This window comes from Oncorhynchus mykiss, chromosome 13 (assembly GCF_057628025.1).
Source record: "Oncorhynchus mykiss isolate SJ-2025 chromosome 13, ASM5762802v1, whole genome shotgun sequence".
NCBI lineage: Eukaryota > Metazoa > Chordata > Actinopteri > Salmoniformes > Salmonidae > Oncorhynchus > Oncorhynchus mykiss.
The window spans coordinates 46,099,140-46,125,924 of record NC_143034.1 but is presented as its reverse complement, the minus strand read 5'-3'; the positions used below and the strand labels follow the sequence as shown (position 1 = coordinate 46,125,924).

General features: G+C 43.0%; 2 protein-coding genes across 7 annotated transcripts; one reads left to right on the top strand and one right to left on the bottom strand.

Moving 5' to 3' along the window:
- Positions 1-417: 417 nt before the first annotated feature.
- On the bottom strand, positions 418-4,497 carry LOC110486255 (NF-kappa-B inhibitor-interacting Ras-like protein 2). 3 transcript variants are annotated; one of them, XM_021557707.3, is made up of 4 exons: positions 4,340-4,497; positions 2,494-2,612; positions 2,145-2,386; positions 418-1,856 (listed from the first exon to the last, which is right to left on the bottom strand). In XM_021557707.3, the coding sequence occupies exons 1-4, from the start codon at positions 4,405-4,407 to the stop codon at positions 1,614-1,616; spliced, it is 672 nt and encodes a 223-aa protein (XP_021413382.1). In that variant the 5' UTR covers positions 4,408-4,497; the 3' UTR covers positions 418-1,613. The 3 variants fall into 3 exon arrangements, with proteins under 3 accessions (XP_021413382.1, XP_021413381.1, XP_021413383.1); XM_021557706.3 differs by having other exon boundaries at positions 4,344-4,497; XM_021557708.3 differs by lacking the exon at positions 4,340-4,497 and adding an exon at positions 2,864-2,932.
- Positions 2,987-14,419, top strand: LOC110486253 (dnaJ homolog subfamily C member 7). Of its 4 annotated transcripts, none has more exons than XM_090196324.1 (15): positions 2,987-3,200; positions 3,784-3,867; positions 8,070-8,158; positions 8,303-8,427; positions 8,657-8,770; positions 8,962-9,036; positions 9,142-9,260; positions 9,382-9,535; positions 9,750-9,914; positions 11,247-11,338; positions 11,466-11,539; positions 11,796-11,942; positions 12,117-12,269; positions 12,731-12,808; positions 12,933-14,419. In XM_090196324.1, exons 1-15 carry the CDS (start codon positions 3,160-3,162, stop codon positions 12,968-12,970), a joined length of 1,548 nt encoding a protein of 515 aa, XP_090052450.1. In that variant the 5' UTR covers positions 2,987-3,159; the 3' UTR covers positions 12,971-14,419. The 4 variants fall into 4 exon arrangements, with proteins under 4 accessions (XP_090052450.1, XP_090052449.1, XP_021413377.2 ...); XM_090196323.1 differs by having other exon boundaries at positions 12,728-12,808; XM_021557702.3 differs by having other exon boundaries at positions 2,987-3,277.
- Positions 14,420-26,785: the final 12,366 nt, after the last annotated feature.

The following is a 26,785-nucleotide window of genomic DNA, read 5'->3' as shown; positions in this document are numbered from 1 at the left end:
TGCCAGCTCACTTCCCGCACGATTTTTCCCTGTTGGACCCAGGATTTGAATTGGCAACCCTTCAGTTGCTGGTTCACATCTCAAACCAATAGGCTACCTACCAGCAGTGAGAAAAGAAGTTGAATCGTTGGTCATCCAAGCTGCTTTAAAATGTTGCCCTTTGAAAATGAAAGAGTTATTCTGTGACACTACTCAGACTTCTCTCTCCTTCTCCACATTTCTGACATGGAGGCAGAGTTTGGATGGATTTGAGCAAAGTTCAGAGATCTCTGTAGATCTTTATCCTAGCTCACAGGGATGATCTGTGGAGATGGCAGCGCAATGTAGGAATATTTTAATAAAGACATTCAAATGTTTGTATTATGTTTAATTACTTCATAAATCATGCAAATAAAAGATATACACAACAGCCTCAACTTAGATGCAGAGGGAATCTTTTAATTTGTTTACACGGCATGCAAAAGATTATCCAGTCTCCAGAACATTTTAAAAGATGAATACTGTGCTCTATATTGCATCAGTATAAATGCCCCAATAAAAATGAAAATAATATGCACTTCAATTTTACAGACATAAAGATGCAAATTCACAACGTCAAAAACATAATACAAATATAAAGATCTGTGAATAGTCACAAAGCAAAAAAACTACATCCAAACTAGGCCACGGCATCTTTCTTGTTCAGCGACACACACATGAAATGTTGCACAATAACTATGGACCCTGATATGGCATTAAAGGGCTTCGGTCAGACAAACAATTTGAAAATGAAATACATTTGCATTTCGTCTGACCAACATGGTGTTTAACAGCTCAGTAACAAAGATCAAGGACGCCCCATGGTTTTCAAGGACAGTAAGGAGTTTCTGATAAAGTACAGATAATTCAGCGTGCTTGGGCTGTGGTCAAGAGCTCCATAGATATAACAGTCAAGGCAAGCCTCTTTCTCTCAGTCGCCACATCAGGGCCTGTCCAGCAGGCAGGAAGCTCATCAAACACCCTGCTCACCAAGGGACATCACATAAGACTGCTAGTCTGTCACAACAATTTAAATCTTTAGACAATAATGTCATTTTAAAACTCAAAGCGATCTCAAAAGGAAGTAACATGTTTTCTGACATCTCTAAAAGAATAGAGGAATGTTTTTTTAATTCTCAAAAATATGGATTTGTTTCATGTACTGTAACTTAAAATAAAATGCAGATCATCCATGCTAAAATAGTTGCCATATTTCATCTGAGTAGATGGCATGCCAGTAGTGTAACAAATCTCCTGATTAACTAACAGTAATATAAACCCTTATGTATCCTCCATGATACAAACAACCCTCTTGATTATCCATGTGTGTTACTTTTGATGTCATTTACTTGTCATCAAAGATCAGCCTAAATGGTCAAATATGAGTCTAAATATCAGTCAAAATCTCCATGAAACCATTGGTTTCTGATTCAGTCAGTGTGCATTCGTTCAGACCTAAAATTTCCTGTATTTGTAATAGGCTAATAATCGGCCTACTGTGTTTCTCCTCTCCTACTCTTTCACTCCCTGTCTCCTGAAATCTTTCTCATTCTTCATCAACCCTCGCTGCCTCCCGCGACCAACCCCCTTCTCCCTCAGCTATCGACAGAGCCACTCCCCTTGTTCTTATTGCGGCTGAGGGGGAAGGATGATTTGCTCTGGGGCTGGGTCATCTTGCTGGCCAGGTGGACAAAAGGCTCGATGAGGGTCCTCCGGTCTGCCACAGACACCTCCCACAGACGCACCTTTTCTGTCTTGGCCCAGTGCTGGGCCACCTCAGAGTCCACGTTCCTCTGCTCCTGCATGTCCAGCTTGTTGCCCAGCACCACTATGGTCACCTGTGGAAAGATAATCTCATCCATTTAGCACAGCCTCACATCACCTGGATATCAGCAAGTGAAGTGTGGTGGGTAGATATGAACATTAGGACATCTTTAAAAAAAAAAATAAAAAAAATGTACTTTATTATTTTCCCCTAACCCTACCACTGATGGTCTGCAGTCAGAGTTGATAGGACGGCCGTTCATCAGCAGGGTCTGTTTTATCCTGAAGTCTGCGGTGTTATTTAACTAGCCTACACGACACTGTGCTTTACAACTACCATTGAAATCAATGAAAGCCCTTACCTCTTTCTTATCACGGAAGCGGTCAATGTCTTTCTTGAGGGCCTCCATGCGTTTGAAGGACTCCTTACTGTCGATGCTGTAGACCAGGACAAAACCGTCTGCAAAGGAGAAGTAGTGGCGAGGGAACTCCAGACCATCACGAAGACCCCGGGTGTCGTAGAAGCGCACTTGCTCTCGAGTGCCACGGTCCGTTTCTATGGAGCCAATATAGATATCCTCCAGGGTCTCCATGGGCTCTGAGCCTAGGGGGGGGGGGCACTTTGAGATATCAATGGGACCAGATGATCTGTGTAGTCAAAACATCAACATTGCCCTTGATCTACCTACGTCCTACAAATCAATTGTTTACCCGCAATATGATTGGCATACAGCAGTTGCTCCAGGACAGCAGTCTTGCCAACGGCAGCCAGACCACACACCACCACTTTACAACTCTTGCCCATGATGATGAGCAGTCTCTTGGTAACTCTGTAATTGAATAACAAGTCAGATGACAGTCTTGTCTCTGCAGCTAGCATGGAAAAAAAGAGACAGGCAGACATGCACACACAAAACATGATATTATCATGACCGTAGCAAAAGTTGGGCTAGCTAGCTACATGCTAACGTTTAGCATCTATTTAGTTAGCTAACGATTCTATTTAACTGATCATGGCCGTTGTTATGTTCTTCCAGATAACAACTCAATTCAACATTTGATTTCCTTGCAAACGTTTTACCTTTAAAATGTAACTACACCGCTCCCGTAAATTCCAGACGCCACTATCCAAAAATACTTCCTGTTTACAATGCTTACGTAACGTCTCCCTCACTACTTAAAGTAACTGCGACCTCTAGCGTCCGATGGTTGAAAGACTTGTTTGAGTCACAACCGCAGAGGATGGAAGGCATGAACATGTTTTATTTTAATAGAGCGAGATAGGTTGAATGTTACTCTATTTTTACTGACAAAAATAGTCTGTCCGACCATACATTGTTTTACCCTGGCTGGGTGTCTGTTTCTGCTCTCTTGCCAATGCCAACTCCTGGTGGGCCAAAAACTATGGGGGAATTAAGGTGAGACTGTACGGCCGATCTGCCAACTTCTGTCTGTTGTTTCCGAAGAGTTTGGGCTACACACTGATATGATGAAGGTGAGTCTCTCACGAACTCATACGTGTCGGTTGTTTTGATTTAGGACGTAAGCCTCACAAGACTCGCCTGAAGGTAGCCTGGTACCAGTTAATTCAAACATTTTATGGCAGAATGTATGGAAGTCGTATAGTGCCTAAAAAAGTTGCCTGATCTTTCTTATATCTTAAGGACAAACACTTCAAAACAAACTTCATTTTTGCCTATGTTTTTCCATGTATACATCTGTAATCCATTGTGTTTATATTGACTAATAGCAGAAAGGCCAAATTCAATGTTATCAAAAAACATTTTTAGATATATTTTTGATACCTAAATTGGTCCTAAAATTCCAAATCAAATATCTAAATGATCCTTGGTATGACCATCTTGAAACAATTCCATATGTTAGCTTAGTAGATGCTGGTAGAACAAAAAGGTTTTGTTCAGGACTAACTTTCAGTGATCGATCGTCTTGTCTGGCTGTCAATCAACCCCCCCCCCCCCCCCCCCCCCCCCACCTTCTCAGTCCCAGCAAAATGGCGACGGTTGATGACTGCGATGTGACCATGGATCCTGAAATGGAAATACTAAGCGACGAAGAATTGGAGAGGTACGTTGCGGAAAATGTGCAACAAATGTTACACATTAGATTTAAGATTGTTCTCGTGCCATTGTCATGTTGTTATAATCTTGGTCTGGCTAGTGTTGGTTTGCTTTTGCTTTGTGTCACACGGTAAGTAGGCCTTGCTAACCGGTTAGCTAACTAACGTTAGCCATTTTTCTCTTTTTCAAAAATCCATACCAACAAAGATAAAAGTGGACTTTATCTGTTGTGTTAGTGTTACCTAACCAACAAAGTTAGTCACAGTTTGTGACAGTTTGCATCAACGTGTGTTATGGCTAGCTAACGTTAGCTTGCTATTGTACTAGCTAGTAACGTTAGTAGCTAGCTATGACGGTCGCAAAGCCTATGGTTAATGTTTTTGTTCTATAATTTTTACCAAATGTATTTCGCTAACTAGTTACTTAGCTAGCTAACGTAGATAACTGTTGTTAGTACTGCCATATTGCCATATACCCACGCACGAGCCAGAAAAGTCCCCCAAATCTTGCCCCACTCTGCCCACTCGTCCTCGCTGAGTGACGTCATTCCAGAACATTCTCAGGTCTTGATGACCTCAACGAGACAGCTATAAGTTAGGCTTTGCATGAGGTAACATACTATTGACTGACATGGTCTTCTTGGTATGCCTGAAGTGTGATCCATTTTTTTACTGTAATGTTTTCCGAGGTTGTCAACTAGGCCTAGCCAGATCCATATATAAATGACGTTGGGCCTAGCTAATATATTCCCACCCCTAGTAATTGTCATAACTTTTCTCTTAGCAAAAGTGGGGGCCACAAGTTCAACAACCAACAATTTGTTATGATCAGGTGATAGTGGTAACTGTCCTGTTTCCTCAAGAACATGAAACATTACAAGGGCAAGGCATTGTCTTGGAAAATTGCCTTTATTTTCAGTTTCGCTTCATTGTCTGCTTTCTTGCTCCGATTGTGATCTGAACTGAAGCATGACAAGATTCCAAGAAAAAGCTATGGCAGTTGCCCCCTCCCTGGCTTTTCTTGCCATGTGGTTCCTGGTGATCTGCCTCTGTATTTCCCACTGAGCTCAGATAGCTGCTCTGTTTGTGAGCTGTACCCAGAAAATACCCACGTGGCCACTACCTCTCAGGTCCTATATTTCCATTGGATGAGACCCCTCACTGCCTGCTGGTATGGCTCTTTCTATGTTTAGATGATTTTGCGCAGCACCTTCCCCGTCCTCTCCCACCCCCACACCAAGGTTAACTCGTCCAGCCTACATGTTTGGAAACAGCAATAGCTGTGTTCAGGAAACAATTGATAGTCTATCATAGACTTAGATTAGCCCTGGTCTACAACCAGAGTCAATTATGATTTTAAAGAAGACCTTTCATCCTAGTATTGTCCCTTGTCTGTTGTTTTGCTTGTCAGCGGTTACTATAATATGCAGTTGTTTTGTGATATCATGTGATATCCTACCTCCTTGCAGTCTGCGACACGGGCTAGGATGAAGTCATTGATTACTCGCAAATGCACCTCGAGGTGTTCCTCTAAGCCCCTTTTCAAATGTACTTGGTCTATTTTGTGTATCTGTGGATGATACAGTACGACCTGTTAGGGATGGGCATTTGACCTTTTTTGACCGAGCACTCACGGTATATATTTTTTCAGAGTACGCTAATCCTAACTGCAAAATTTGCCCCATATTGTTGTGATTATTATTCAGTCAAAATAAAGTGACATCTGATTTATTTCTTGAATCTGTAATATCAACTGGTTATATATCGTGGAACTCCATCTTCATAAAGGTAGTAACCTCAGCGGTGTGGCGCTTGCGTGTAGAAGCCTATGGCTGTGCAATGGCATAGCCTTGTTTTGATCATTTAGAAGACAAGACACTATTTCCTGGGCCCTTATCACAGTCAAGACACCTATTTTTATAGTAAAAAAACATGATGTAATAGAACGGAATAAAATGGAACAGAATAATGCAAAGTGGAACCGTTATTCTCAGTGATAATTTGAAACGGGGCTCAGTTTGGCAAGTTGAGAAACAATAATTCAGGGTTATAAACCAAAATATGTCTACTTTTTAGTTTATTATGCCTGTTCCTTGGAATTTTCTAAATGGATGAACAATTCTACATTGAACCCTGCATGTGGATTAATTATGGCCAGGACATCTGTTTGCCGAGTAGGCCTAGGCTTAATGATTATGATAAAAAAAAAATGCTCTTTCTCTTAATCAAATGAATGTTTTTGCATATTTTCAGTGTGGAACCTGTCTATGTTTAGGGGCGGGGTAACTTCCATCAATGTACTTGTCTGCATCATTTCCAATCCCCCATATTTTTTTGTGTAAATATATCTATCTTTTTAAACTATATTTTACTTTATTATTTTCTCCTAACCCTACCATTTTGGTACACCAGAATTACATTAGATTCCAATGAAACGTTGCGTTTGCCTAGCAGCGTTGCAGTGTGTTCGGTGTGGTGCATATGTTGGATTTATTTAATTTATGTGTCAAAACTGTATGAATAGACGGCTTGACAGAAATGGTAGCAGAAGGTGAATGTTGAACTTTTGTTGCACACATATCCTGATGATGCTGCGTACCATTTTGCACAATGACGCTGTCTGTGTATTCGAAGCGTTGGGCTTCTACTTCCAGCTTACACTTTGTATTTTACAATAGTTATCTTTTGTTTGTTTTTCATCACATCCTTCAGCTACCCTCAGCCGCTCCCATCTATCTCTGAAGATCATCCAGTTTTGATTTCTATTTGCCATATATTTATAACTGCTGTTTCAAAATAATTCTGAACCTATATACATTTTACGGACATTATATTTTAGCGTTATCATCTTTTTTAGCTCCACCCTTCAGCTCTAATCAACCCCTCCCATCTGTCTCTTAACACCATCCATTTTCATTTATATTTGCCATATATTTATCAACTGTGATGTTTCGCAGAAGTTCTGAAACCTTTCTGTTCTCAGTTTCTACAGATTGTAAAACATTTTTTTTATTTTTTTTCCTAAAAGTATTATTGATTGATTGACTTCAGGCATGACCTCAAATTACCCAGTAGTGCTATTTGCAGAGTTAGCTCCGGGTAAATGTTGCAATTCTTCAGCCATGCCTGGACCTGCGACCAAAAACAAGCTACATGTGGACAGTACCAATACAAATGATCTAATGATTCTGTCTCTTCGATGTGAAATTTGCACAGCTGGGATGGTTGTTTTATTTATTTATATATATATATTGGAATACATTTTTATAATAATTTTAATGAAAACATTCTAAGTTTTGAATCCAACATCATTTTGTGTATCAGTTCATACACAATGTGACATGGAATCGGTACATCAAATCTTTTCCCAACTATTTTGCAATCTAGGGCCAAAAGACAAGTACCTTATTTTTCCCCCTTCCACTTGCCTCTTCAGTTTTTTGCGGTAAGGCCTCAATTAGTTGGTTTAATTATTTTTGCTAGCTGCATGTGTGACAACTTCACCACTACTATTTATGATATAATTTACAAGAATTATACATTTTTTTAAAAACTTATTTTTTATCAATTAGTATATTTTAGTTTAACCATATTTGTTCTGTCTTTTCTGGTGGATTAAACTGAAATTGCAAACAACTTTCTATGGATTGTTTTAAAAATAGCAATATTTTGGAGTTCATTTCATTTTCAAATAACTGAAAGTGAGAGTAAAGGGGAAAAGGCCGCACTGTTCACAGTATGCCTAACCTTAAATTAAGACCAAATAACTCTTTACATTTTTTTATGAATTTTTACAATATAGCCAATTTCAGAAAATTATGCAATTATTCCAAAACGCGCGTGTAGAGTGAGCGGTCGGAACGCAATCGAGTGAGGCGTGGAGGGGAAAGGGACGTTAGGGAGCAAAACTGTGTGATGCTTGGTTTCTTTTTTGTTGTGTCCCGCAAATGCACATGTACAAATGGAACACTAGAGTCAAAGCAAATTTAATATTATCTTCAAGATGAAATTGACCAAATAGTTTAATAGTATTTGAAAAAAATGTGATCTCTGGTTAAAGATGGAGTTTTGACATCGGTTTGAGTACTCAATTAGTCATGCACATCCCGTCATTATGCAGTTTTACTCAGAACTCTCTCTTGGGTAATGTCAATAAAATAAGCCTCGTTCTCAAGCACTTTCTGTCTTTTTTTATTTCTGTGTCATCCAGGGAAGCGGAGAGCTTCAAGGAGCAAGGTAATGCATACTACATCAAGAAGGATTACTCTGAAGCATTCAACTACTACACCAAGGCCATAGGTAAGAATTCCATCAGTGATATCAACTGCAAAGGATATCCTCTTTATAGAGGGGGAACATCTTTGTTTTCTGTGGGTGAGAGGATCATCTATTCTTGTTAACGACGGTGAGTGACTTTTCTTATTTTTACTGTGTTCTCGACAGACATGTGTCCTAAAAATGCCAGTTACTATGGAAACCGGGCGGCCACACTGATGATGCTGAGCCGGCACAGAGAGGCGCTGGAGGACTCCCAGCAGGCAGTGCGGCTCGACGATACTTTCATGAAGGTAGGGTCCGCCACCAGGCGTAGCAAGCCTTGAATACCCAGCTACCTCCTAGGCAGACAAGTTAGTCAGACCTTCCTGTTTGTCTCATCTCATAATACGTAAATATGTCTGGCAGTTGGATGAGTACAACGGTAAGGTAATGGAAAGATGAGTCATGGTTTGTGGGTTGGTCTCCTCCCTGCCTGTGGCAGTGTTTCTGCCTGTTAACTGTGAGTCAACTTTCCCACAGGGTCATCTACGGGAGGGGAAGTGCCACTTGTCCCTGGGCAACGCCATGGCAGCCAGCCGCTGTTTCCACAGGGTTCTAGAACTGGAGCCTGACAACAGCCAGGCACAGCAGGAGGTGGGTCAGACAGTCTGTTTGGCAGACTAGGTCCTAACAGCATTGCATTGTAAAGAGCTAATTGCTCTACAGTAATTGAAATCCTTTGTTAACTGTGACCGATATTCCATGAGTTTTGTTTTCCTCAATCTAAGCGTCAGGCAGTGTAGCGGCTTCCTTACATAAAAGCATATGTTTGAATCTATTTTCAGGTAAAGAATGCAGATTCTGTCCTGGAGTATGAAAAGATGGCTGAACTAGGATTTGAAAAGCATGACTTCAGGATGGTAGGCTGTTGGCTGCATGTTGTCTTTTTATCAAGCAAATATGGCAGATTGGGCAGATTGGTGCTAGATTTGATATGACAATGTTTCTCTCTCTGGACTGTGCAGGTTGTGTTCTGCATGGACCGTGCCTTGGAGTCGGCCTCAGCCTGCCATCGGTTCAAGGTGCTGAAAGCAGAGTGTCTGGCCATGCTGGGGCGTTACCCAGAGGCCCAGTCAGTAGCCAGGTAAACAAGACATTGTTGGAGCCTGGAAAACCATTACATAAAGGCAATTTCCCTTGCTGATGCACACCATTGGAAATGTGTGTTGTCATGTAAGACTTGTTTCTTTGTCTTCCTCTCTCAGTGATATCCTGCGGATGGACGCTACTAATGGCGATGCCCTGTACGTCCGTGGTCTCTGTCTGTACTATGAGGACTGTATTGACAAGGCCGTCCAGTTCTTTGTCCAGGCCCTGCGCATGGCCCCTGACCATGAGAAGGCTCGCCTGGCCTGCAGAGTGAGTCCTCCATCCACCTTCCACCAGGACTCTAGCCCTGCAATTAGTCTCAACTAACCTGCCTAATAATTATGCTAATGTGGACAAATTGCCTCCATCCTTTTGTAAGAGGTAGCCACAGAACACTATAGCCAGTTCTGTCTCCACTACTAGCTTGCTGACGACACACCTTAAGTTTGCAGAGGTTGCTAAGTGCTCTCTCTTTTCCATCCAGAATGCCAAAGCACTCAAAGCCAAGAAGGAGGATGGGAACAAGGCCTTCAAGGACGGGAACTATGATGCGGCCTACGAGCTGTACTCGGAGGCCCTGACCATAGACCCCAACAACATCAAAACCAATGCTAAGCTCTTCTGTAACAGGGGCACCGTGGGATCTAAGGTGAGGCTCAAACACACAGCACCAGGAGGAGAACCCCTCATCTACTATACCATGTTATCTCGTCTTATGCAGCCGTGGCGTTTCTGCCATTTGGGCCCCCAGTTTGATTCGGCCTGTTGTTATTATTATTATTATTATTATTATTATCATCTTAGTCTTCATTGGAAGGCTCTCCGTTTGCTTGCAAATGAGGTATTGCTGTTTTCAATTACACAGTGGTTGTTTTGCCTTTTCAGCCAGGCAGCTGATATTTGATACCTGTAGGTCCCTATAAAATCTGTGCAGTTTTTGTTGTCTGAATCTGTTTCAGGTTTTCGCTCTCCAAATCACACTTTTGATATAACATCCACATTTTAATTTATTTTTGTCCACAAGCACAGCAGGAGACCACTTTTGAGGTCTGTGAAAAATGTAAGAAATGTGGGTTTTTAGGTGTACTTACCCTTTTAATTCAACTGTGCACAAGCTTGGGACCTTTTTTGGTTCTGATGTTTCTGTAGTGCTCATGTCATTTCAGAGTTTGTAAAACAAATGGCCACTGGATTGATAATCCATGATCTCATTCTGCCAGGTAGGCAGTAATAGGCTACTTTGTGTTTAATATTTCATTGTACGTTTTTGGGAAAGCCTTTCCACCTCGCAGAAGACGGTTGTCATGACATTAGCATCATCACTAACGGCTACACAGAGTGGTAGACAAGCATGCACACCCACGGGCATTCCTGAGCCGTCGCCTCTTCAGAATGTTCAAGGAAAATGTGAATCACTGATGCATGTCTTGTAATAATCTTGGACAAATTAATGCAGTTTCTAATAAGTTCAATACATTTAGATGATTTTCTACTAAGTAAAATATATTTTTTTAATGTTGAATTTCTTTTGTCTGGATCCTGTGATTCCATCCCAATTCCCTGCAAAACATATTTTAAAGGGCCTTATACCTGTTTAACTCTGCTCAAAATGTCTCCTGGCAGCATGTACCTGTTAGATTGTAAATCCTCCAGGAAGTCACTCATATGGACCAATGTAGCGCTACTGTACTGGCTGCGGAGGTGGCCTTCTGCATGGGCACCCGCATACTCTCTCACTCACACGTGCACTCACACTCACCCGTGCACAGATGCGTGCCACAAACTCTCACACACCTCTCATACAGCGAGGCCCCTCTTACCGTGTGTATTTTTAGCTGTGCTCTGCACTTTGCGTCATTTTCTCTATCTAGAACTAGGCCAGCATTTCTTCTCTTTTTCTTCTGTCGCACGCTTCCTTGCACATTCCCCAGTCCCCTTACTCTTTTTCTCTTTTATTTCCGTTTTTCCCCCCCTTTCAAAGCTGAAAAAAATAGACCAGGCCATTGAAGACTGCACAAAGGCAGTTAAACTGGATGAGACCTACATCAAGGCCTATTTACGGAGAGCACAGTGGTACGTCACTCAACCTTAGTTTCCTAGCAATATGTCCGTGGTGGTGGTTCGAGAGCATGCAAGAATATGGATATTCATCGGATATGGTTATGATCTTTCAAGCTTGTTTCTATACATCTGTGTTCAGTTACATGGACAAGGAGGAGTACGATGAGGCTGTGAGGGATTATGAGAAGGTCTACCAGACAGAGAAAACAAAAGGTATGTCTGTGTCTCATTGGTGTGACTCGACCACCCCTCTCTCCATCCCAGCCTACCATGCTACACCTCTGTCTGGGTTCTGTTGCTTCACACTCCTGTTTCCCCACCCCCACCCTCCCTGTTATGACGCAATGTCTCAGGTGTCGGTCTCTGAGGGGTGGAATTACTATATAGCTCCTCCTGCTGTTATGGCGCCCTAACTGCTCTTTGTTATTAATATTATTTTTGTCGTCTCACTCTTAACTCCTTTCCTTAGAACACAAGCACCTCCTGAAGAATGCACAGTTGGAGCTGAAGAAGAGCAAGCGGAAAGATTACTACAAGGTGCTGGGAGTGGACAAGAACGCCACAGAGGACGAGATCAAGAAGGCTTACCGTAAACGGGCCCTCATGCACCATCCAGGTAGCTAAGAGAGGCCATTTCTCAGTTCAACTATCCAGTCTATTTTACTGACATAAAAAAAGCAGTGTCAGAAGACGTATTTCAATGCAAAGGGGAAACAAAACATTTAACTTAGCCACTCCTGTACCTCCTCTCATTTCCCCCTGACTGACGGCTCTGGTTTCTCTCTCTCAGACCGTCACAGCTCGGCCAGTGCTGAGGTTCAGAAGGAAGAGGAGAAGAAGTTTAAGGAGGTGGGCGAGGCGTTCACTGTGCTGTCTGACCCTAAGAAGAAATCCCGCTACGACAGTGGTCACGATATGGAGGACGACACAGGCAACATGGGAGGTGAGGGCTGGAGATCAGCAGGGGAACCTGTTTCAAGGGAGGATGGGTGGGGTAGGGGGTGAAACTGCCGTGTCTGTTTGCGAAAAATAACAAACGGTCTCTCATACCCTCGGGACATCATTTCACACACAATAGAATAGCAGAATATCTACTGGCATTATTTTTTTTACTATGATGCTGGCTGCTCCTCTGCTCTGTTTCATCAACAAAACAATAAAGGTGCTGGGGCGAAAAGTGCCGCTCCCCCCCTTTACGTATTTAAGCTTTAACAGGGACTAAATGACTGTTACTTGACTTGATTTAAACACCAACTGGGTTCAGCCATTTGTATTTCAGAGCTGTAGATGGGTGTTTACCATGTTAATTTTACACGGTTACACAATTAATTTGTGGTGAGATTGTACTGGCTGCTTCCCTCAGCTGTGATGTTGATCCTCGTAATGTGTTTCTGTCCCCAGCAGATTTTGACGCCAACAACATTTTCAAGGCATTCTTTGGTGGCGGAGGCGGCCAGGGCTATAGTTTCGAAGCTAATCAATGTATGTATACAAACAGCTGTAGGAAACAGTGTTTAAAATATATGTATACTTAGAAAAAGAAAAAAAAAATCACAATTCAGCATATTTCAGATTCTGTTGAATAATTTACACTTTTGTTTTGTAGCATCCGGACCAGGAAATTTCTTCTTCCAGTTTGGTTAATTGGAGGATCCTGGTACTTATACAGTAGCTCAATCATGGACTCTATTCAAATGGATTCAACCCCCCCCCAACTCCACCCTCATTTTTAATTTGTCTGGCTGTTCCTCAGTTGGACTCTGTCATATCACATCATGCAACGAAAGAATGATGCAAGCATCCATTGAAGACTAATACTATTTTGATATTTGGTTTCATTTTGTCAAACAATAAAAACATTGAAATTCAATTTGTATAAAAACAGTTGGCCCAAAAAAAGTATGACTCATAATGGAACTTTTAAACGGGACTGTGCAGATATCTGTGGCCTTCTGAAGGCTCGGGCCAAGATGTGACTTCAAGATGGGGAAATCTGAGACAAACCTCCTTAAACCGCCTACACTTGACCTACTGTCCAAGCAGTATTCAAAGCATGCATATCTTGCCCAGTATTTAATGGTGCAAAATACCATGGGCAACTGAACAACTTGCATGTTGTGTGGCAGCCTACTTTATACCCAACAACCAAAAGATGACTTAGCAGCTGTGGATGATTGCTTAATGAAAGTGGTCTCCATTTCATCATGTTATATGAACAGTTAATTATTTTCCATAACAGCCTGGGGTAAATAGAGTTAAATCCATAAACTACTGCTTAAGTACAGATGGCTGTGCTGGTGTACTATGCCAGGCCTGTTGCCATGTTGTGGTCAGCTTCCTCACCACAGGTTTTATGTTTGATGTTGCCATTCACCGGTTGCTACATTGTACATTTTACTGGAATGTAAAGTGTTTATTTGTGTTGATAGTTTGACTGTTTTCTTATTTTTTTTATGTATATTTATTGTAAATTGGCTGTCTCAGAGCCACTACCAGGAGATGAGGATGCTCCTCTATTGTGGAAAAGACTGAAAAGGGGCACCAACGAACAACATCCTTTTGGCACAAACTCAGGAAATGAATTTGGTTGTACTTGCCATTTTATAAGATACTGTGTAGACATCTATATATTTATCTGGCTGTGTATGCTGAATGTGAGCAACCGCTCAGTCAACACCATCTCACTTACAGCACACTATGTATAACAGTCTATGATTGGGGTTATCAAGAATGTGTCTAGGCAAACTGTCAAATGAGTTAACATCTTATTTTGCCCATGCTGTTTAAAAGTATACCCTAGTATAATGTAGGTTGCCTATGGGCTATGCCCCTAGCAGTATTAAACTATTCAGGCCCGGGTTCCTCTGCCCTGTGTAAATTATGCAGCTAATATAAAAGAGCTTATACAATTGCTATGACAGAGGTTCAGTAGAGGTTATTTTTTAAATTTGATTTAAGATCTCTTGGTGCACTTTTAAGAGGAAGGCATCCCCATCCTGGACTTGCTCTCAAGAAGCCCTCAACAGTCTTGACTATGGAGTCTTTATCCAACAGCCATGTAAATAAAGTAGGCCTCTTGTTTCCCCCTTCAAATGTGCCGTTTGTATTTGGTATTTATTTGATTTCCTTTGGCCTTATTCTTTTCGGTGTGTACCCCAAGCTCAAAGAAAGTACTAAATATTTTAGGATCCAAGACAGACTAATTGTTTGGTGTTTTGGGGAGATGGCTGGTGGTGAATGAGTAAATTTAACTGTTCGGAGGTAATAATATTAAAGAAATTAACATTCACCACCTTTTTTATCTGTTTCTAGTCCAGACAGGGCCGCTCTGAAATTCCCGGACAGTTTCCACTAAATAGCACAGCCACAAAGTCAAAATAAACAAACATCTGCTTTTTAATTGATTTTTTTATAAATGGGCGGGGTTTATGTCTTTGTGGCTGTGGTAACTAGGGACGACATAGAACGACTTGTTAGGCTGGTTGCTAGGATACCACTGAATGTCTGACAATGAAGGAGACCAAGGACCCAAAAGCACATTTTGTACTTACATGGCCGAGGGGGACCAGTTGTACCACAAAGGAGAGTATGTCAAAGCCATTGAAAGCTACTCTACGGAATGGCTTTAACTTAACTCTTGTGTGTTGGTAACTAGCAGCTACAGTACAGTTGCTAGGAAAGTTAGCTAGCTAACGTTAGTGGGAGAGGATTGGCAGGGAGGGAGGGACATAAGGATAGGGCAGCCGTGCTTCTAGCCCCTTGGCAACTTTGCAATATTTTGTTTTTTGTGCGTGTTATTTCTTACATTATTAGCCCTGATTTTTTTGTTTGTTATTACGTACAGCCGGGAAGAACTTTTGGATATCAGAGCGGCGGTAACTCACCAGCATTACAACCAGGTCTATGACTCACCCAAATCGGATCCTTTGTTCGTACCCTCCAGGGCAATTGAACTGATTGTTTTGTTCACGCGGACTGGGATATTTTCCAGGGAGCCTCTGACAATAACATCGACGAATACATGGATACGGTGACTGAGTTTATCATGAAGTGTATAGGAGATGTTGTACCCACTGTGACTAACCTAACCAGAAACTGTGGATAGATGGCAGCATTTGCATGAACCACCGCATTTAACCATGGCAAGGTGACTGGGAATATGGCCGGATACAAACAGTGTAGATATCCCCTCCGTAAGGTAATCAAACAGGCAAAATTCCAGTATAGAGATAAAGGCTCAGACACTAGACGTATGTGGCATGGTCTACAGACAATCACGGACTACAAAGGGAAAACCAGCCACATCACGGACACTGACGTCTTGCTTCCAGACAAGTTAAACACCTTCACCCGCTTTGTGGTTAACACAGTGCCACCGATGCGGCCCGCTACCAAGGACTGTGCTCTCCGTGGCCGACGTAAGACATTTAAGCGTGTTAACCTTTCGCAAGGCTGCCGGCCCAGACAGCATCCCTAGCAAAAAGTCCTCAGAGCATGTGCAGACCAACTGGCTGGAGTTTTTGAATATGTTTGAAATCTCTCCCTATCCCCGTCTGCTATCCCCACATGGTTCAAGATGGCCACCATTGTTCCTGTACCCAAGAAAGCAAAGGTAACTAAACTAAATGACTATCGCCCCGTAGCACTCACTTCTGCCATCATGAACTGCTTTGAGAGACTAGTCAAGGATCATATCACTTCTACCTTACCTGACACCCTAGACCCACTTCAATTTGCTTACCGCCCCAAGAGATCCATAGATGATACAATCACCTTCGCACTGCACACTGCTCTATTACATCTGGACAAGAGGAATACCTATGTAAGAATGGGGTTAATTGACTGTAACTCAGCATTCAACACCATAGTACCCTTCAAGCTCATCATGAATCTCGAGGCCCTGGGTCTGAACCCTGCCCTGTGCAACTGGGTCCTGGACTTCCTGACGGGCCCCAGGTGGTGAAGGTTGGAAACAACACCTACACTTCGCTGATCCTCAACACTGGGGCCCCACAAGGGTGCGTGCTCAGCCCCCTCCTGTACTCCCTGTTCACCCATGACTGCGTGGCCACGCACGCCTCTAATCATCATGTTTGCAGACGACACAACAGTAGTAGGCCAGTAGACGACCTATAGAGGAGGTGAGGGCCCTGGGAATGTGGTGCCCAGAAAATAACCTCTAACTCAACATCAACAAAACGAAGGAGCTGATCGTGAACTATCAGAAGGAACACCCCCCTATCCACATCGACGGGACCGCAGTGGAGAAGATGGAAAGTTCCTCGGTGTACACATCACTGACACACTGAAATGGTCCACCCACACAGACAGTGTGGTGAAGAAGGCGTAACAGCGCCTCTTCAACCTGAGGAGGCTGAAGAAATTTGGCTTGGCACCTAAATCCCTCACAAACTTTTACAGATGCACAATTGAGAGCATCCTGTCAGGCTGTATCACCACCGGGGACGTCAACTCTACCGCCCGCAACCGCAGGACTCTCCAGAGGGTGGTGCGGTCTGCCCAACACATCGCCGGTGGGCAAACTACCTTCCCTCCAGGACACCTACAGCACCCAATGTCACAGGAAGGCCAAAAAGATAATCAAGGACAACAACCATCTGAGCCACTGCCTGTTCACCCCGCTATTATCCAGAAAGCGAGGTCAGTACAGGTGCATCAAAGCTGTTTTTCAGTCTCTCGGTCCCAGCTATCTCAAGGCGATCAGACTGTTAAATAGCCATCACTAGCACATTTGAGGCTGCTGCCCTATATACATAGACTTCAAATCATTGGCCACTTTAATAATGGAACACAAGTCACTTTAATAATGTTGACATATTTTGCATTACTCATCTCATATGTGAACTCAGCAACAAACAAAAAAGAAGCGTCCCTATTTCAGGACCCCGTTTTTCAAAGATAATTCGTAAAAATCCAAATAACTTCACAGATTTTCATTGTAAATGTTTTATGCTTGTTCAATGAACCATAAACAATTAATGAACATGCACCTGTGGAACGGTCATTAAGACACTAACAGCTTACAGACGGTAGGCAATTAAGGTCACAGTTATGAAAACTTAGGACATTAAAGAGGCCTTTCTATTGACTCTGAAAAACACCAAAAGAAAGGTTCCCAGGGTCCCTGCTCATCTGTGTGATGCTGCAAGGAGGCATGAGGACTACAGATGTAGCCAGGGCAATAAATTGCAATGTCCGTACTGTGAGACGCCTAAGACAGAGCTACAGGGAGACAGGACGGACAGCTGATTGTCCTCGGAGTGGCAGACCACGTGTAACAACACCTGCACAGGATCGGTACATCTAAACATCACACCTGCGGGACAGGTACAGGATGGCAGCAACAACTGCCCGAGTTACACCAGAAATGCACAATCCCTCCATCAGTGCTCAGACTGTCCGCAATAGGCTGAGAGAGGCTGGACTGGGGGCTTGTAGGCCTGTTGTAGGCAGGTCCTCACCAGACATCACCTGCAACAACGTCGCCTATGGACACAAACCCACCGTCGCTATACCAGACAGGACAGGCAAAAAGTGCTCTTCACTGACGAGTTGCGGTTTTGTCTCACCAGGGGTGATGGTCGGATTTGCATTTATCGTCGAAGGAATGAGCGTTACACCAAGACCTGTACTCTGGAGCGGGATCAATTTGGAGGTGGAGGACCCATCATGGTCTTGGGCAGTGTCTCACAGCATCATCGGACTGAGCTTGTTGTCATTGCAGGCAATCTCAACGCAGTACGTTATTTTGTTTTTTATTTTATTTCACCTTTATTTAACCAGGTAGATCAGTTGAGAACAAGTTCTCATTTACAACTGCGACCTGGCCAAGATAAAGCAAAGCAGTGTGACACAAACACAGAGTTACACATGGGATAAACAAACGTACAGTCAATAACACAATTGAAAAACCTATATACAGTGTGTGCAAATGTAGTAAGATTAGGGAGGTAAGGCAATAAATAGTGGCGAAATAATTACAATATAGCAATTAAACACTGGAGTGATAGATGTGCAGAAGATGAATGTGCTGGGGTACAAAGGAGCAAAAAAATGAATAACAATATGGGGATGAGGTAGTTGGATGGGCTATGTACAGGTGTAATGATCGGTAAGCTGCTCTGACAGCTGATGCTGAGGGAGATTTAAGACTCCAGATTCAGTGATTTTTTTTGGGGGGGGGGTGACCAGTGACAAATACCTGCTGGAGCTTGTGCTACGGGTGGGTGCTGCTATGGAGACCAGTGAACTGAGATAAGGTGGGGCTTACTTAGCAAAGAATTATAGATGACCTGGAGCCAGTGGGTTTGGCGACGAATATGAAGTAAGGGCCAGCCAATGAGAGCATACAGGTCGCAGTGGTGGGTAGAATATGGGGCTTTGGTGACAAAACGGATGGCACTGTGATAGACTACATCCTATTTGCTGAGGAGAGTGTTGGAGGCTAATTTGTAAATGACATCGCCGAAGTCAAGGATCGGTAGGATAGTCAGTTTTACGAGGGTATGTTTGGCAGCATGAAGGATGCTTTGTTGCGAAACAGGAAGCCAATTCTAGATTTAATTTTGGATTGGAGATGCTTCATGTGAGTCTGGAAGGAGAGTTTACAGTCTAACCAGACACATAGAACAAATACCTAAGTCAGAACCGTCCAGAGTAGAGGTTGACCGATTATGATTTTTCAACGCCGATACCGATTATTGGAGGACAAAACAATGCCGATACCGATTCATCTGACGATTTTTTAAATGTATTTATTTGTAATAATGACAATTTCAACAATACTGAATGAACACTTATTTTAACTTAACATAATACATCAATAAAAATCAATTTAGCCTCAAATAAATAACGAAACATGTTCAATTTTGTTTAAATAATGCAAAAACAAAGTGTTGGAGAAGTAAAAGTGCAATATGTGTAAAAAAAAAAAGCTAACGTTTGAGTTCCTTGCTAAGAACATGAGAACATATGAAAGTTGGTGGTTCCTTTTAACATGAGACTTCAATATTCCAAGGTAAGAGGTATTAGGTTGTAGTTAATATAGTTATTATAGGACTATTTCTTTCTATACCATTTGTATTTAATATACCTTTGACTATTGGATGTTCTTATAGGCACTATAGTATTGCCAGTGTAACAGTATAGCTTCCGTCCCTCTCCTCGCCCCTATCTGGGCTCGAACCAGGAACACATCGACAACAGCCACCCTTCGAAGCAGCGTTACCCATCTCTCCACAAAAGCTGCGGCCCTTGCAGAGCAAGGGAAATAACTTCTCCAAGTCTCAGAGAGAGTGATGTTTGAAACGCTATTAGCGCGCACCCCGCTAACTAGCTAGCCATTTCACATCGGTTACACCAGCCATTAGGCTGATCGGCTTGAAGTCATAAACAGCGCTGTGCTTGCGAAGAGCTGCTGGCAAAACGCACTAAAGTGTAGTTTGAATGAATGAGCTGCCTACCACCACTCAGTCAGACTGCTTTATCAAATTATAGACTTAATTATAACATAATCGAATTCGGAAACTATCATTTCTAAAACAAAACGTTTATTATTTCAGTGAAATACGGAACCGTTCGGTATTTATCTAACGGGTGGCATCCCTAAGTCTAAATATTCTTGTTACATTGCACAACCTTCAATGTTATGTCATAATTACATACATTTCTGGCAAATTAGTTCACAATGAGCCAGGCTGCCCAAACTGTTGCATATACCCTGACTCTGCGTGCAATGAACGCAAGAGAAGTGACACAATTTCACCTGGTTAATATTGCCTGTTAACCTAGATTTCTTTTAGCTAAATATGCAAAATATATACTTCTGTGTATTGATTTTAAGAAAGGCATTGGTGTTTATGGTTAGGTACAGTCGTGTTATATGAAACGCAGGACACGCTAGATAAACTAGTAATGTCATCAACCATGTCTAATGATTATGATTAATTGATTGTTTTTTATAAGATAAGTTTAATGCTAGCTAGCAACTTACCTTGGCTTCTACTGCATTCGCGTAACAGGCAGTCTCCTTGTGGAATGCAACAAGAGGCAGGTGGTTATAGCGTTGGACTAGTTAACCTTAAGGTTGCAAGATTGGATCCTCCGAGCTGACAAGGTGAAAATCTGTCATTCTGCCCCTGAACAAGGCAGTTAACCCACCGTTCCTAGGCCGTCATTGAAATAAGAATGTGTTCTTAACTGACTTGCCTAGTTAAATAAAAGGTATACAAAAAAATCATAATTAAATCGGCGCCTAAAAATTCCGATTGTTATGAAAACTTGAAAATCGGTCCTAATTAATCGGCCATTCCGATTAATCGGTCGACCTCTAGTCCAGAGTAGTGATGCTAGACGGACGGGCGGGTGCGGGCAGCGATCGGTTGAAGAGCACGCATTTCGTTTTACTTGCATTTAAGAGCAGTTGGAGGCCACAGAAGGAGTGTGGTATGGCATGTCGATTGAGTGTGGATCAGATAATCACCAGCAGCAAGAGTGACATCACTGATGTATACCAAGAAAAGAGTCGGCCCGAGAATTGAACCCTGTGGCACCCCCGTAGAGACTGCCAGAGGTCCCGACAACAGGCCTTCCGATTTGACACACTGAACTATATCTGAGAAGTAGTTGGTGAACCAGGCGAGGCAGTCATTTGAGAAACCAAGGCTTTTGAGTCTGCGGTGATTGACAGAGTCGATAGCCTTGGCCAGGTCAATGAAAACGGCTGCACAGTATTGTCTTTTATCGGTGGCGGTTATGATATCGTTTAGGACCTTGAGCGTGGCTGAGGTGCACCCATGACCAGCTCAGAAACCAGATTGCATAGTGGTGAAGGTACGGTGGGATTCAAAATGTTTGGTGATCTGTTTGTTAACAGATTTTGCAGCTCTTTCAGAACATCAGCTACAGTGGGGAGAACAAGTATCTGACACACTGCCGATTTTGCAGGTTTTCCTACTTACAAAGAATGTAAAGGTCTGTAATTTTTTATCATAGGTACACTTCAACTGTGAGAGACGGAATCTAAAACAAAAATCCAGAAAATCACATTGTATGATTTTAAGTAATTAATTTGCATTTTATTGACGTAAGTATGACGTAAGTATTTGATCACTTACCAACCAGTAAGAATTCCAGCTCTCACAGACCTGTTATTTTTTCTTTAAGAATCCCTCCTGTTCTCCACTCATTACCTGTATTAACTGCATCTGTTTGAACTCGTTACCTGTATAAAAGACACCTGTCCACACACTCAATCAAACAGACTCCAACCTCTCCACAATGGCCAAGACCAGAGAGCTGTGTAAGGACATCAGGGATAAAATTGTAGACCTGCACAAGGCTGGGATGGGCTACAGGACAATAGGCAAGCAGCTTGGTGAGAAGGCAACAACTGTTGGCGCAATTATAAGAAAATGGAAGAAGTTCAAGATGACAGTCAATCACCCTCGGATTGGCAACAACTGTTGGCGCAATTATAAGAAAATGGAAGAAGTTCAAGATGACAGTCAATCACCCTCGGTCTGGGGCTCCATGCAAGATCTCACCTTGTGGGGCATCAATGATCATGAGGAAGGTGAGGGATCAGTCCAGAACTACACAGCAGGACCTGGTCAATGACCTGAAGAGAGCTGGGACCACAGTCTCAAAGAAAACCATTAGTAACACACTACGCCGTCATGGATTAAAATCCTGCAGTGCACGCAAGGTCCGCCTGCTCAAGCCAGCGCATGTCCAGGCCCGTCTGAAGTTTGCCAATGACCATCTGGATGATCCAGAAGAGGAATGGGAGAAGGTCATGTGGTCTGATGAGACAAAAATATAGCTTTTTGGTCTAAACTCCACTCGCCATGTTTGGAGGAAGAAGAAGGATGAGTACAACCCCAAGAACACCATCCCAACCGTGAAGCATGGAGGTGGAAACATCATTCTTTGGGGATGCTTTTCTGCAAAGGGGACAGGACGACTGCACCGTATTGAGGGGAGGATGGATGGGGCCATGTATCGCAAGATCTTGGCCAACAACCTCCTTCCCTCAGTAAGAGCATTGAAGATGGGTCGTGGCTGGGTCTTCCAAGCATGACAACGACCCGAAACACACAGCCAGGGCAACTAAGGAGTGGCTCCGTAAGAAGCATCTCAAGGTCCTGGAGTGGCCTAGCCAGTCTCCAGACCTGAACCCAATAGAAAATCTTTGGAGGGAGCTGAAAGTCCGTATTGCCCAGCGACAGCTCCGAAACCTGAAGGATCTGGAGAAGGTATGTATGGAGGAGTGGGCCAAAATCCCTGCTGCAGTATGTGCAAATCAAAATCAAATCAAATGTATTTATATAGCCCTTCGTACATCAGCTGATATCTCAAAGTGCTGTACAGAAACCCAGCCTAAAACCCCAAACAGCAAGCAATGCAGGTGTAGAAGCACAGTGGCTAGGAAAAACTCCCTAGAAAGGCCAAAACCTAGGAAGAAACCTAGAGAGGATCCAGGTTATGTGGGGTGGCCAGTCCTCTTCTGGCTGTGCCGGGTGGAGATTATAACAGAACATGGCCAAGATGTTCAAATGTTCATAAATGACCAGCATGGTCGAATAATAATAAGGCAGAACAGTTGAAACTGGAGCAGCAGCACGGCCAGGTGGACTGGGGACAGCAAGGAGTCATCATGTCAGGTAGTCCTGGGGCATGGTCCTAGGGCTCAGGTCCTCCGAGAGAGAGAAAGAAAGAGAGAAAGAGAGAATTAGAGAAAGCACACTTAAATTCACACAGGACACCGAATAGGACAGGAGAAGTACTCCAGATATAACAAACTGACCCTAGCCCCCCGACACATAAACTACTGCAGCATAAATACTGGAGGCTGAGACAGGAGGGGTCAGGAGACACTGTGGCCCCATCCGAGGACACCCTCGGACAGGGCCAAACAGGAAGGATATAACCCCACCCACTTTGCCAAAGCACAGCCCCCACACCACTAGAGGGATATCTTCAACCACCAACTTACCATCCTGAGACAAGTCTAGAGTATAGCCCACAAAGAACTCCGCCATGTGTCATATATACATATATTCATACACATAGCTCATGTATTATACAGCGCCAAACTAATCCGCTTGATTCAAGTCATTGCACGTATCCCTGCCCAAACAGGAACGAACACATATACCCAACAATAAACTGCCCCTCTCAGTTCTCTTATCTCACAACCCCAGGACACACACAGACATTTGCGAACACACACACCCATCGCACGAACACACACACCCAGCCATAAAACTGCCCCTCTCAGTTCCCCCTACCTCACGATCCTCTGACACACAAATACCTTCTTGCATAAACACACACACATCATCCCCCCTCTACTGGTCGGGTGCCCAGAGCAGAAGACTCTGCGGTGCACCAATGGGGCTCCTGCTCTGGCTAGAGCAGGTCCGCCTCCAACCCTTCGGGACCATTCAGAAGGTGACACGACAAGACTACCTACATTATTCTATGTATAAAAACTGCTGTAACCTTTGTCTAAGCGCTTTTTCAGCTGACTCCTTACTGAGTCATATGACTAAGTCCGTGCACGTTAAACTGCAGGACAAGATATCTTTTGACTCAATAAACTGCCTTTTGTTACAACTGAAATCCACTCTGTCCAGCGTCCATGATTTGGTCTCGTTCTCCTGTATTTGAACATCAACAAAACTTGGTAGCAGAGGACGGTTATTCCTGAATTCAATCTATGATAAGTTGTGAGAGGCGAGACAAATCAACGGCTCAAAATCAGACGGAAGAGTGACCGGTAGTACAGCCACCACAACCATTGCACAACCCAAGGGGGGGCGCAAACACAGACAGGATGACCACATCAGTGAATCAACCCACTCAGGTGACGCATCCCTTCCAGGGACGGCATGAGAGAGCCCCAGTAAGCCAGTGACTCAGCCACTGTAATAGGGTTAGAGGCAGAGAATCTCAGTGGAAAGAGGAGAACCGGCCAGGCAGAGACAGCAAGGGCGGTTCGTTGCTCCAGAGCCTTTCCGTTCACCTTCCCACTCCTGGGCCAGACTACACTCAATCATATGACCCACTGAAGAGATGAGTCTTCAGTAAAGACTTAAAGGTTGAGACCGAGTTTGCGTCTCTGACATGGGTAGGCAGACCATTCCATAAAAATGGAGCTCTATAGGAGAAAGCCCTGCCTCCAGCTGTTTGCTTAGAAATTCTAGGGACAATTGGGAGGCCTGCGTCTTGTGACCATAGCGTACGTGTAGGTATGTATGGCAGGACCAAATCAGAGAGATAGGTAGGAGCAAGCCCATGTAATGCTTTGTAGTTTAGCAGTAAAACCTTGAAATCAGCCCTTGCTTTGACAGGAAGCCAGTGTAAGGAGGCTAGCACTGGAGTAATATGAACATATTTTTTGGTTCTAGTCAGGATTCTAGCAGCCGTATTTAGCACTAACTGAAGTTTATTTAGTGTTTTATCCAGGTAGCCGGAAAGTAGAGCATTGCAGTAGTCTAACCTAGAAGTGACAAAAGCATGGATACATTTTTCTGCATCATTTTTGGACAGAAAGTTTCTGATTTTTGCAATGTTACGTAGATGGAAAAAAGCTGTCCTTGAAATGGTCTTGACGCCGAGGTCCTTCACAGTTTTATTTGAGACGATTGTACAACCATTAAGACTAATTGTCAGATTCAACAGAAGATCTCTTTGTTTCTTGGGACCTAGAACAAGCATCTCTGTTTTGGCCGAATTTAAAAGTAGAAAGTTTGCAGCCATCCACTTCCTTATGTCTGAAACACATGCTTCTAGCGAGGGCAATTTTGGGGCTTCACCATGTTTCATTGAAATGTACAGCTGTGTGTCATCCGCATAGCAGTGAAAGTTAACATTATGTTTTCGAATGACATCCCCAAGAGGTAAAATATATAGTGAAAACAATAGTGGTCCTAAAACGGAACCTTGAGGAACACCGAAATTTACAGTTGATTTGTCAGAGGACAAACCATTCACAGAGACAAACTGATATCTTTCCGACAGATAAGATCTAAACCAGGCCAGAACTTGTCCGTGTAGACCAATTTGGGTTTCCAATCTCTCCAAAAGAATGTGGTGATCGATGGTATCAAAAGCAGCGCTAAGGTCTAGGAGCACGAGGACAGATGCAGAGCCTCGGTCCGATGCCATTAAAATGGCATTTACCACCTTCACAAGTGCAGTCTCGGTGCTATGATGGGGTCTAAAACCAGACTGAAGCATTTCGTATACATTGTTTGTCTTCAGGAAGGCAGTGAGTTGCTGCGCAACAGCCTTTTCTAAAATTTTTGAGAGGAATGGAAGATTCGATATAGGCCGATAATTTTTAATATTTTCTGGGTCAAGGTTTGGCTTTTTCAAGAGAGGCTTTATTACTGCCACTTTTAGTGAGTTTGGTACACATCCGGTGGATAGAGAGCCATTTATTATGTTCAACATAGGAGGGCCAAGCACAGGAAGCAGCTCTTTCAGTAGTTTAGTTGGAATAGGGTCCAGTATGCAGCTTGAAGGTTTAGAGGCCATGATTATTTTCATCATTGTGTCAAGAGATATAGTACTAAAACACTTGAGCGTCTCTCTTGATCCTAGGTCCTGGCAGAGTTGTGCAGACTCAGGACAACTGAGCTTTGAAGGAATACGCAGATTTAAAGAGGAGTCCGTAATTTGCTTTCTAATAATCATAATCTTTTCCTCCAAGAAGTTCATGAATTTATCACTGCTAAAGTGAAAGCCATCCTCTCTTGGGGAATGCTGCTTTTTAGTTAGCTTTGCGACAGTATCAAAGAGGAATTTCGGATTGTTCTTATTTTCCTCAATTAAGTTAGAAAAATAGGATGATCGAGCAGCAGTAAGGGCTCTTCGGCACTGCACGGTACTGTCTTGGCGCCATTTCCGTTCCAATTTTCTGGAAGCTTGCTTCAGAGCTCGGGTATTTTCTGTGTACCAGGGAGCTAGTTTCTTATGAGAAATATTTTTAGTTTTTAGGGGTGCAACTGCATCTAGGGTATTGCGCAAGGTTAAATTGAGTTCCTAAGTTAGGTGGTTAACTGATTTTTGTCCTCTGGTGTCCTTGGGTAGACAGAGGGAATTTGGAAGGAAGGACATCAAGGAATCTTTGTGTTGTCTGTGAATTTATAGCACGACTTTTGATGTTCCTTGGTTGGGGTCTGAGCAGATTATTTGTTGCAATTGCAAACGTAATAAAATGGTGGTCCGATAGTCCAGGATTATGAGGAAAAAACATTAAGATCCACAACATTTATTCCATGGGACAAAACTAGGTCCAGAGTATGACTGTGACAGTGAGTGGGTCCAGAGACATGTTGGACAAAACCCACTGAGTCGATGATGGCTCCGAAAGCCTTTTGGAGTGGGTCTGTGGACTTTTCCATGTGAATATTAAAGTCACCAAAGATT